This window comes from Branchiostoma belcheri, unplaced genomic scaffold (assembly GCF_001625305.1).
Source record: "Branchiostoma belcheri isolate BF01 breed outbred unplaced genomic scaffold, Haploidv18h27 scaffold30, whole genome shotgun sequence".
NCBI lineage: Eukaryota > Metazoa > Chordata > Leptocardii > Amphioxiformes > Branchiostomatidae > Branchiostoma > Branchiostoma belcheri.
Window position 1 is genome coordinate 668,503 of NW_017803910.1, and position 11,814 is coordinate 680,316.

The 11,814-nt window shown below is 44.6% G+C and overlaps 2 protein-coding genes across 2 annotated transcripts in view; one reads left to right on the forward strand and one right to left on the reverse strand.

Moving 5' to 3' along the window:
* LOC109474098 (endochitinase A-like) overlaps window positions 1–4,353 on the forward strand; it is a 7,093-nt gene extending 2,740 nt beyond the window's left edge. The window contains exons 2-5 of the mRNA XM_019774310.1: window positions 146–246; window positions 520–689; window positions 1,057–1,254; window positions 1,484–4,353. Of these exons, the coding sequence (XP_019629869.1) occupies window positions 146–246; window positions 520–689; window positions 1,057–1,254; window positions 1,484–4,254 (3,240 nt within the window). The 3' untranslated portion in view covers window positions 4,255–4,353. The remainder of the gene's footprint in view (window positions 1–145; window positions 247–519; window positions 690–1,056; window positions 1,255–1,483) is intronic.
* A 3,411-nt stretch (window positions 4,354–7,764) lies between these two features.
* Window positions 7,765–11,786, reverse strand: LOC109474247. Its single transcript, XM_019774516.1, has 4 exons — window positions 11,706–11,786; window positions 10,405–10,563; window positions 9,796–10,154; window positions 7,765–9,538 (listed from the first exon to the last, which is right to left on the reverse strand). Exons 1-4 carry the CDS (start codon window positions 11,706–11,708, stop codon window positions 8,794–8,796), a joined length of 1,266 nt encoding a protein of 421 aa, XP_019630075.1. The 5' UTR covers window positions 11,709–11,786; the 3' UTR covers window positions 7,765–8,793.
* Window positions 11,787–11,814: the final 28 nt, after the last annotated feature.

The window sequence follows — 11,814 nt, forward strand, 5'->3', positions numbered from 1 at the left end:
GGGGGGGGGGGCGTGGCTTTCAGACTATGATTTCAATGTGAGATTTCTTTCTAGGAATAGGAACAGACCATAATCAATACAAATGCCATCAGTAACAATTTAAAATGAACAGTATGTGCCATAATTTTGATATATGTTTTTACAGGATGAGTTAGACAGTGACTACAAGGAATATGATACTGCACAGGGATCAGAAGAAGAGAAACAAGAAATTCTGCAAGGGAGCTCAACTTATAAAAGATTAAGGTGAGACACTGTCATCATGCCATCAAAACAGGACATTCTCAGTCACTGATAAAAGATAGTAGATTCTGAATTTTTGTACTCTTCAGAGAATTTATCCAGTTGCTTGATTCATTTTGTAGTACATGTTCTACCTGGATCTCAAACCTTTATCAATCTGCCCTGATATATAGATTGTCTGTCTTGTTCCTTGTTCCCCTCAAGAAGTAATATTTTTCAATGTTTGCTATCATTATAATCTGCAACCTTTCTCCCTTTTTGTCTACATTGTGCCAGACCGAAGAGGAAGTGCACAAGGAACATTCCAACTGACAGAGATGAAGAGTCAGCCTGGAAGAAGTGTAAAACTGAGGAGACAGAGACACCTCAGCTCTTCCCCTGTCCTACCTGCAGTAAGGGCTTCAAATCACAGAGCGATATGCAGATTCACATGAGGAATCACACAGGTGAGACCCTTACACACATACAAACACACAGGTGAGACCCTTTTATACGTGGAAACACACGAGACCCTTGTATTATACACATGGAAACACATAGGTGTGACCTGAGAGACCCTTGTGCACATGGAAGCACAGTGCAGGTGAGAAGTTAGTTGTTTTGCTATCCAGAAACAGGTGAGAATGTCAGGTATTAAATGTAAGAGTGATACTCACATTCCAACAAAAATTTGAATGTTAATGATTACCAGAGCTTTGATTTTGATTTTCCTTGCAATGTGGTCTTCAAATCTCAAGCACAACTACATGTATTAATATTTTTAGTATGATTTATGAAGCATTTTTGTAACCCACTGCAATCTTCTCTTTTCAGGAGAAAAGCCGTTCTGTTGCCCTTTCTGCAAGAAGGCGTATCCCCGGCGGAAGACCATGTACCGCCACATCCGTGATCAGCATCCCGACCAGTGGCAGCGGGGGTGTTTCCCGGCCAGACGGTATCGCACAGCCATCAACCAAGCCATGAAGGACAGCCTGAGACAGTGGAAATTACAACGCAACACACCTTCAACTGGTAGGTTAATGTTTTCCCTATTAAAACCCAGCTATTTAACTATTTTCAACATACAGTTAAGATTCTAGTTACTTTTTTCAACATACGATTTCAATTTACAGAGTATCCCCTTATATTGTGGTACCCTCAGACATACTTTATACTTTAGGTATCACGTTACCATACCAGTATACTTAAATACTATATTTATGATGGCATCTTAAGTAGCAACTGCTCTTATATTTTTCAGATGCTGTGGCTGGCACTGAAGGTTCAGCTGGCACAGGTGTAGAAGACCAAAGTAAGGTGTCACAGCTGACCACTCCACCAACTACTCCGAGTAAACAGCCACCATACGATGCTACTTGCGGAAAGTACAAGAAGATTGCCCCCGCCCCTCTAAAGCCCCAACTTCCTGTCGTCGGACAGATGCCCGTGTCCACTCCCTCAGGAGTACAGCAGCAGTTTTTCCTGATCAACCCACAGACAGGAGTGGCTGTCCCCATCAACCTTGCCGCAAACACGTCCACAGATCCTGCAGCAACCAACACAGCTTCAGCATCTATTGCCATGCCAGCCAATCCGCAGGTTGCTGTACAGACTTCCTCACCACCTGTTGCCATGGCAACCAATCCACAGGTTGTTGTACAGACTTCCTCACCATCCATTGTTATGCCAACCAATCCACAGGTTGTTGCCATGCCGACAGTAGGATCTGCATCATTCACACAGGCAACACCAACGCTGACGACTCCCACAACCCCTGTGGTACAGCACCCTGTCCTGGCCACGATGCTGCCTCCAGCTCAACAAGCAAACGTTGCTATGGCAACAGCACCCAGGGCATCACTTCCCACCCAACAGGCAGTGCCACAATTTGTCGTGACAACACCGCCTTCTTCACTCCCACCACTCAACCAAACGTCACAGGTTGCCACGACAACTGCCACCATGGCAACCGTTCCAACCCCATCCACCCCAGTCCTCCAGCAGGTTGCCATGCCAACGTTTGTCCCAGTGCAGTACCAGGCAACATTTCCGTCTCAAGCTGCCCCCATGGTTCAACAAGCTATTCTGCCCAAAGTGTTCCAGGCACAAAATCAGGGACCACCGGCAACTGTTGCCATGACAACAGGCCCATCTTCACAGGTCGCTATGGGAACCAGAAGTCCAGTCATTCCTGCAGTTCCGCCTGCTGTCATGCCGAAACTGTTGCCAGCACAGAACCAACCTGCACAGGTCGCCATGACAGCAACAGCCGTAACGCCAGCTCATAATGCTCCAATGATCCAACAGGTTGCCATGCCAACGTTTCCTTCGGTGCAGAATCAACAACCACAGGTTGTCATGACAACGATGACACCATCAGTTGTTCCTGTACAAAGCATACGTCCACAGGTTTCCATGGCAACAGCTCCAAACATTCCACCTGTTGTCATGACAACCGTTCGATCCTTGCTTCCAGTGGGAAACCGACCACAAGGCATTCCCATGGCAACAACCATGACAACTGCCTCATCACAGTCTACCATGGCAACGGTTGTCAAGACTGAAAGCATCCAGCCAACCGTTACGTCATCACTCTCTGCTCCATGGATTTCTGTTGTGCCAATGTCCAACACATCTCAGTCGTCCTCTTCTGTTCCCTCTGTTGTCATGGCATCACAGCCTTCCTCCTCCATCGTCACAAGTTCTGCAGCTGAGCTGAAACCAGTGCACCCGACGGGTCACATTCTCACCACAGCTGCTTCCTCGTCAAACAGCTTCGCAACCCCCTCACCATCAAGTAATGTTCCAACACAATCACAAACAATGTTGTCACCTTCCCTTGCAAAGAACATGCCTTTGTTAACTCAACGTATGCTTGCTCCAAAACACAGTGTTCCCCAATCATCATCATCTACGGCTGTGACAAATGCAATGCCTGTGCTGCAGATACACAATGTCACTTTGACAAGCACTTCCTCCCAGACAACCTCCCAAAACAATGTCCAGTCTTCAGTTGCTAAGCAACAAGCTTCCCCAGTAATGACAGTGACCACACAAACTGGAAAGGGGAATGTTCTTGTAGCAGGTCGAATCTCACAACCACCACCCAGCCGTCATCAAGCCAATGTCAGAGGAGGAACACAAAATGATGCATTTCTTCCCAATCTCGATGTTGATTCTGACGAATATTTTATCGCTGGTGACAAGGCCAGGTCTTTGATTCATAACACACAAGGTCAAACATTGAATCAGAAATCAAATACAAGTAAGCAGAAAATGCCAGCGACAACAACTACATCTATTTTACTGGAATCTAATACTGTTCCTGCAAGCACACAAATCTCCAAGTTTCGTCCGATCCTACCAAGAACACTTGAGAGTGCTCTCAACAAAGACACCGGACAGTACAGGTCTCTAACTACAGACGTCTTGGAGAGGAACAACACCTGCTCCTTGTGTGGGAGCATGTTAAGAAGTTTACGGTATCTTATCATGCATCTCTTCAAGTTTCACCAGCATTACAAGTGCCGGCTGTGTGCACCCCGAGTTACTGAGACGTTTGCCACAGAACAGCTGTTAAAGAACCACCTCCTTCACCGACATTGGCCAAGCCAGAATGTCCCTAACAAGGAGCTTGAATTAACCGCAAGGCGGTTACACTATCACTTCAAGAGAGCATGTCAGGCAGTGAAAGCCGTCCGTGCGATTGGTGACCCCGTGGAGGTTTCGGAGATTACAAGTTCTGAGATAATCTTCAATAACGGAGATACACTGAAGTACAGAGTCAACTACAACATCCTGACTCCCGGCAAGTTCATGAACGATGGAGACATCACAGTGAGGAAGACAAGCCAAAACTCCCTCAGTATCACTTGCATCTTCTTCCATACAAGTAGTGTTTTGAAAGGGGGGAATGCCGAGACGGCTGAGCTTGCACCAAAAGGCACAGTACACCCCGCAGCAGATGGACAGTCCTCACAAAAAAACAGACTGGAGGTCTGGAAAACAGCCGTGCAGCCCCACCTAATGTAGCAGTTCTCCCCAAAGGAAGGAGTTTCACAGCAATTACTTCAACTCAGAAGGAGAGTACACCAAAAACATCTCTCCAAACAGCCGCTGCAAGTTTGAGTTCCCCGCAAGCAACTTCATCTGCATCACATCCAACGCCGTCAGAAGGTGTAAACCAATCGGAGACTGAGGCTTCCACGAGTCCTTCTGATACGCTGGAATGGCATGCCTGCGACGTCTGTGGTCAGGTCTTTGCGGATGTTCCACAGCTGGAAGAACACATGAACCTTCACATCATGCTCAAACCCTTCAAGTGCAATCTGTGTAGTCGTACGTTTCCACACGCAGCGACTCTGGAAGCCCATGTCAAGGCTCACTACAAGGGAGAGATTGAAAATGAGCCGACAACAGTCCCAGGCAATGTGAAAATCAGCTTCTGCAAGGAGTCGAAGAAAGCAGAAAGTCCAAGTGAGAGAGGAAACAATGAAGTGAAAGTGGAAACAGATTCAGCAACAGCAGATTCAGAGGACAGTGTAAGTGACGACAGCTCCAACAACATGTGTAAGTTGTGTGGCAAAACGTACTCTAACGGTGCAAGTCTTGTACGTCACCTTTGGACACACCAGGAGGGATTCAAACTGAGCTGCCCAATTTGCTGGAAGGGCTTCAATCTCTCATACCACCTCAAGGAACACATGAACGTTCACACCAAGACTAAGCCCTACAAGTGCCACGTCTGTGGCAAGTCCTTCACCACTCAGGCACCCTGAGTGCCCACCTGAAAAGTCACAAAAGCCGTGAAGGAATCGTAGCAGAGTACAGTTCCTTTGGCTGCCGATACTGTTCCAAACAGTTTGCCCACAGCAAAAAGTACCTAGAGCACCTGAAGGCCAGACATGGAGTTTTCGACTTTGACTTTGAGGAAGCCGAAAAAGACATCATCATGTCCAAGAAAGAAAATGCAAGTCAGTCGTGCCTGGAAACGGAAGACGCTGCAAAAGAATCAGAAACTGACAAGTCTCAAGCTGTTCCTGCTACAGCAACTAATGTTGCCACAAATCCCCCATGGCAGCCACAGTAAAACAAGAGCCAGATTCAATTATTCACACTTCTCCTTCCAAACAAAATGAGGCTCAGGCAGAAGCATCTGCTTCCAGAGAAGGTTCCAGAAACCAGACACGCAAAACTGTCGCAGAGCTTATTGGACTGCGCAAGGCCAAACCCGCAGCAACAGAGTCGTTCACAAATGAGTCCCAGTCTTCTGGTGAAGCGCCTCCGCTGGTGATTACACAGGCCATATCCCTGCGCCCATTTGTCGACAAAATCATAGCTGCCTCAGCTCCAGACCAGGTTCTTGTGGAGACCCCAAATATCAAGAAATTCAAGCCCATTTTGCCAAAAGCATCCATGCAGATGCCTTCAGAAGCCATGGAATTCCTAGTTCCCCCAGGTTCATTATCGTCACCTCCAACTGTGGAATTCCCGCAACTCCAAGTTCCAGCAGGTTCATTATTGACACGTCCAGCCGCGGAAGTCCAAGTTTCGCCAGGTTCATTATCGACAATGGTGACGCGGTCCGCAACTAAAGCCCAACAGATTCCCGAGAGCGTTACAGAAAGCTGGAAAATGGAGCACTTCCAGCCCATGGCTGATGCAGAAATGCAGAGGCTGCTGGAATTGGATGTAGCCAGGCAAGAGATGCCTGCAAATAAGCAGTTCCAAATAACGAGGTTCAGGTTCGGACAAAATATGACAACAATGGAAACTGCTGGAGGACACCAAATGATGAGGTTTAAAGTTGGACAAAATATGACTATGGTGGAAACTGATGGAACGCTGTTCTCCAGCGAAGGCCAAAACTCTCCAAACAGCAAAAACCTCAAGGAATCCAGATGGAAGATAACGCACTTCCAACCCATGACTGAGGCAGACAAGCAGAGGCTACTAGAATCTAATGTATCTAATGTAGCAAGGCAGGCAATGACGAGGTTTAAGTTTGGACAAAATATGAGGGTGATGGAAGCTGCTGCAACACCGTCCACAAATGAAGGACAAAACTCTTCAAACAACAAACCTATGGAATCCATGGCTGATCCAGAAAAGCAGAGGCAAGAAATGCCTGCACATCAGCAGGTCCAAACAGGGAGGTTCAAGTATGGACAACATGTGCACAGGTGGTTCAAATGTCGAAAGTGTGGCGTGGAATATAATTCTAAGCTGCACCTGAAACACCACATGTGCGGAGCATGCTCCAAGTACATGATGAAGTGCGACGATTGTGACGTGACCTTCTCCTCCTTCAAAAGACTGGAGCATCACCTGACCATGGAACACTCCGAGGATGAATTTGAAGAAGATGAGGAGTCATCTGGAGAAAGTGAGGAAGAGGGAGATGGCGATACAATGGACAGTCCTGTAGAACAAAGTGACCAAGAGAGACAAGAAAGGAGTAGCAGCACACAAGATGAAGCAAATTGGGAAAATGGACATGTAGTTGTCAAGGTCGAACCAGTGGATGAAGGCTATATGGAAACAACCAATCACCACGCTGCCATCAAGCAGGAAGAGTTGGAAGGTCAGAAGAGGTGGTTTGAAGGTAATAATGACCTTGGGGAGAAACCTGACCTTGATGGAAACAAGATGGCGGACTGTAAAGTAAAGGAAGAAGTAGAGGATGCCAGTTTTGAAGACCTTTGTATTGATGACTTACACATGGAAGACTTTGTGGAATTTAGTGAAGAAAAGGAAAACACCACCGACAAATGTGGAGAGCAACAATTGCATGATTCAAGATCAAAAATAAAAACAGAAGTTCAAGGTCAACAAGGGCTAGTATCTGACCAAGTAAATATCACAGAACAACAGGGAAGCCAATCAGAAGGCAGTCGAGAAGCAGAGCCTTGCCATCCTGACCAATCAGAGCACAGAGACATCTTTCAGGAAACAGGAGCAAAGGACCAATCAGGTGCTAAGGAAGAAGCACCTTCAGTTCATGAAAGCAAATTTGTTGACCAATCAGAAAATGTGGTCATGGACATGCATGCAAGCCAGAATAGCCAATCAGGGACAATGTTAGATAGGGAAGAATCAAAGAAAGGTTCTCAGGCTCAGATGTACAGATGCATGTTGTGTGGTTCCAAACAAGACAACTTGTTCTCTACTGCAGATTTAGCACAACATCTGACAGAGTACCATCATGTTGACAACCCAGATGTTTTCATGCAGGGTGCATTGTCTTGCTTCTCCACGGGCAAAAACTAACTTAATCTTTCACATATTTTGTGTACGCTTTCGGAACTCGCTTTTCTTTCATCTTTAGCACACTGAAGTAGCCATTTAGTTATAGTACAGGGTTACTTAGTCAGTGGGGAGAAGGTTATTTTTGGTATTGCTGAAATGTATCATCTTACATGTACATAAAGTAATGACACCATAAGCTTTGAAATACATACATTGACACATGGCATTTATGAGTAATTACTGTATTAAGCTCTTAAAAACATTGAACAGTAATAAGAACAAGTTACAGTGCTGTTAAACATCATTTCAGGTGTTTGGGTTTGATACAATGTAATTTTACAGGACTGCTGTAAAGTAGCTTTTCAACAACAAAAAGAAGTATAATCAACTCCATTTCTTCAGAAAATGTACAATGCTACGGTCATACATGAAGCTTTTTATGCAGAGCTTACTTGTTTTATATGCACTGTTGAGTGATTTATTTGCTAGATTCAACATCAAGATGAAGGTGATATGGTATCATTATGTGGTTTAGTACCAGGGCCCTGTAAGCTTGTTAATCATTATTTGTAATTGACACAAACATGTCTATTGGGGTGACCCACTGAGTCATCAAATAAAATTTGTTCCTTTTCCCTTATTCTACATGGTGTGGGTCTCAGATTTCATGTTTACATTCCTACATTATCAGGGAGAAGTTGTGTAAATGTTTACCTTTTGTCGGCCATCTTGATCAAAAGCTCTCTCACTTGTGTTTCTGGGCCTGGCTTTTCTGGATATTATTTATTTTCTGGACAAAATGTTTATTTTTTAACCTGCATGCCTTAATCTTCAAACTAGATAACTAGTAGCATTTTTACAATTTTTTTTTCACTTTACAATTGCGTGTCTTCGAAATGATAATGACATTGTTAATTTTTTTTTCTTTATAGAAATGCAAATATCATGCTAGACTCATGTAATTACATCAAAGTCATAGCTGACTTTTGATATTTGGGGTGCATGGGGTACTGTTATGTGCTTGGGCATGCACACCCATAACTTGGAGGCAATCCATTAAATTTATTACCTGTTTTTTGAGGCTATTTAACATGAATTGTATTTTTCCCTCTTTGGGATAGTCCATTTCTGTAAAAGAAAATGGTGATGTGGAGCAGTCCACTTTTGCATGTTAGCGCATGGGAAGGGAGATGGGGTGAAATATGCTAATATGTGATCTCAAATTTAGGTTTTCTGATCGGATCAGAGGTTTTGCTTTTTTTCCATGTGGTTTCTGCTGCATCTCTGCAGACTGGCATGGTACAATGACCCATCTGACTAAACCTACGCCACATAATCATAGAGCCACCCGAGCCACTTAGGCATTCCCTGATCCCCCTGCGGCTGTGCTATCTTGGCCGCCAGGTTGGGAGCCATACGGTACAGAACACGGACGGGCCACAGCAACCCGTGGGCTACGCGAGGGGGGAACATCTCCGTGTAGGTGGAAACGCAGACGCCGTCCACCACGAGAGACCCTCCCAGGGTGTGGGGGCAGTACAGGCCTCGCTTGATCTCTGTCTTGACTTCGATGACCTCTTCAGCGCGGGGAGCCTGGTCCAGCGCGTCAACCACGTGCACCACATCTCCGACCTTCACCTCGCGAGCGGTGAACAGTGCGCCGGTCTTCATGGCGTCCTTCCCCACGTAGATGTAGTGGCCCTCTGACAGGTGCAGGGTCTTCCCACCGGCGGTCGTGATGCGGATGAACGGGGCCAGGACGTCCTCCGCGGCGTGGCTGAAGAAGTACACGGTGTCCAGCTGGGCTCGTGCGGTGTCCTCTTGGCCGACGGAGACGACCTTCGTGCCGACCTGGAGAGATGCCATCTTGCTGCGGTGCTTGCCATCGATCAACACGGTAGAAGTGGCGGGGAAGCAAGTGTTGACTTTATATCTTATGTAGAACACGCTGACCTCTGGAATTCCGTATGGCCGTTTATTGGCCATGATCCCCCGGATGTAACCCACAAGCTCATCCCGCTGTCTATCAGCTGCATTACCTCTTGCCCTGTTGTTGAAGAGGACTTTCCTATAAACAAAACAAAACAACAATCTTTTATTATCATGACCTACTTGACTGCTACGGAGAGAAGTTGTTGAATTTCAAACTAGACAAACAAAGTTTTGAAGCTGTCAGTATTAACTTACTTGATCTGCTCTCTGAAGCAGCATTACCTTCGATCAATCTAGGGGGATTTTTAAAATTCATTTCTATTCGGTATTTGGTCTCTTTAATTTAGATTTACTTTCCAACTATGGTGTTGCAGGGCATAATTTGATACATACCGTTGGTCCACAGAGCGAAGAACATCATGCAAGGCATTTGACTTCTGAAAAGTAAGAAGATATTCGTCCAAATCCGTAACTTCCCCATCCTCAATCGCTCTCTCTACTTCATCCCCGTGCGTGAAGATGACGATGCCGTATTTGAGCAGCTTTTCTCCGAATAGGATCTTTAGATCACGGATCGCGTGTTCCTCCTCCAGTGTGAACTTCTGGTCGCAGCGTGTCACAAGAAGGAGAGCATTGACTCCCTCGGGGCACAGTTGACGGCAGTTATTGATCTCTTTCAGTGTGGTCGCCACATCTGCCTCTGTATCCATCACACCCGGGGTGTCAATGACATGAAAACAGACGCCATTGACCTTTAAAGGACAACATAAAAGATAGTCAGGGCCATCTTGATTGTCTCAAAGACTTCAATGTATACGTGTATAGAAAATTTAAATAGAAGTGCAGAATACTACAGATGACACATTGAAACTAAATTAAGTTACGTAGAGTATGCGCGACGACGTGGTACCTTAGCAAACAAAAATTCAAAAGCGCCTTTAGATGGTGAATTATGACGAACTGCACCCACCCAACATGTTGAGTACTTGACTCTGAACCTACCTCTTCCGTTTTTTCCTCGCATGTCTGGGTGCATGAATTGAACGCAAAAGACGTTTCGAATGCCCTGCCATTGAGTTTACCGTATTGGCCGAGGATGCTGTTACCAACGGCGCTCTTGCCATTGCCGGTCTTACCGACCATCGCAACAGTGAATTCAGACTAAAGTGAAAACAAACGCCAAGGATGAGTGGATCCGGAAGAAGTCACGATGATCCAATATTGTATATAATGATTACAACCACCATGATTTGTATACTGATTTGTGTACAAGTCTCAACTTGAAACATCTGTCTTTGATTTCTTTCTCTTGCCACAATTTTGAAATAATTGAGCATGTTATGTACAATATACATGTAATTGATAACAGTTCTGATGGGTCCAGTTCCACAAGTGATATCAATTAGAACTATAATTTTCAATCATGACAGATGGTAAAAAAGAATTTGTTCATCTTTATGATCTGAGAATTATTTGCCCTTTGAACAATGGATGCCGTTAGGACGTCAAATCTATAAACTGAGCAAATTTTTCGGTCAGATGCAAAGGTCCCCATTGTTGGTGAGCAGGCCTTTGTATGAATTAAGATAAGATATCGATCATTGCACTAACAATTTGTGCTATACGTGAAAAATAATCAAATCATACATGCGCATGGGGTGATTTTACATGATGGAATTTGCAACTATTTCAGAGTGATATATATATACATATATATCAGTTGAAAAACGTTAACGTTATTCATACTAAAACTGACCATTTTGTCCTTGCTAGGATTAATCTAGTACATGTAACAAAACCAAGCCATGCATGTGTACAATGTCAACAATTCCATGTCTAGGCATGCGCATTGAGCAGCATTCCGCCACGTACACCATCTTCCCCCTCGATATGTCGTTTCGTGCCCATGATTACAAGTGGAATATTGTAGCAAGATGAAAGTGTAACTTTTTATACAACAAAGATACATCAATTTGTGCCCAACAAGTTTGTTCAATCAATATTATTTGTCAACAAAGGTACATACGAACTCTCATGGTTACACTCGATTCAAACAAAGGTATATCATAAATGTACTTTCACCGCAAATCACCGGTGTACCTAAAATATATTTATCTTAACAATGAGTCATCTATTAAGATACTGCGCTAATCTAATTGCACAGTAATACATACGTATTACGTTAGCTGCTATTTTGTTGGCGACGTGAAATATTTTCACACGTCGCCATCAAATAAATACGCTTATAAAAGTGTTCAATTCTTTCTACCGTACAGTCTAAGTACAGTCAGCACCACTCTTACCATCTTTGGTGATATTCTCTTGTCCAATCCTGTTGAAAGTGTGGCGTAGCGTAGCAAAAGTTTTCAATACTAATGTATCACATGATATATGTTGAAACAGGCAAAACCA

Coding starts and splice junctions, on each gene's coding strand:
- LOC109474247 (XM_019774516.1), bottom strand. Junction 10,155..10,404: donor GCGAGGAAAAAACGGAAGAG/GTAGGTTCAGAG, acceptor TGTCCTTTAAAG/GTCAATGGCGTCTGTTTTCA. Junction 9,539..9,795: donor CTTCGCTCTGTGGACCAACG/GTATGTATCAAA, acceptor TTTTGTTTATAG/GAAAGTCCTCTTCAACAACA.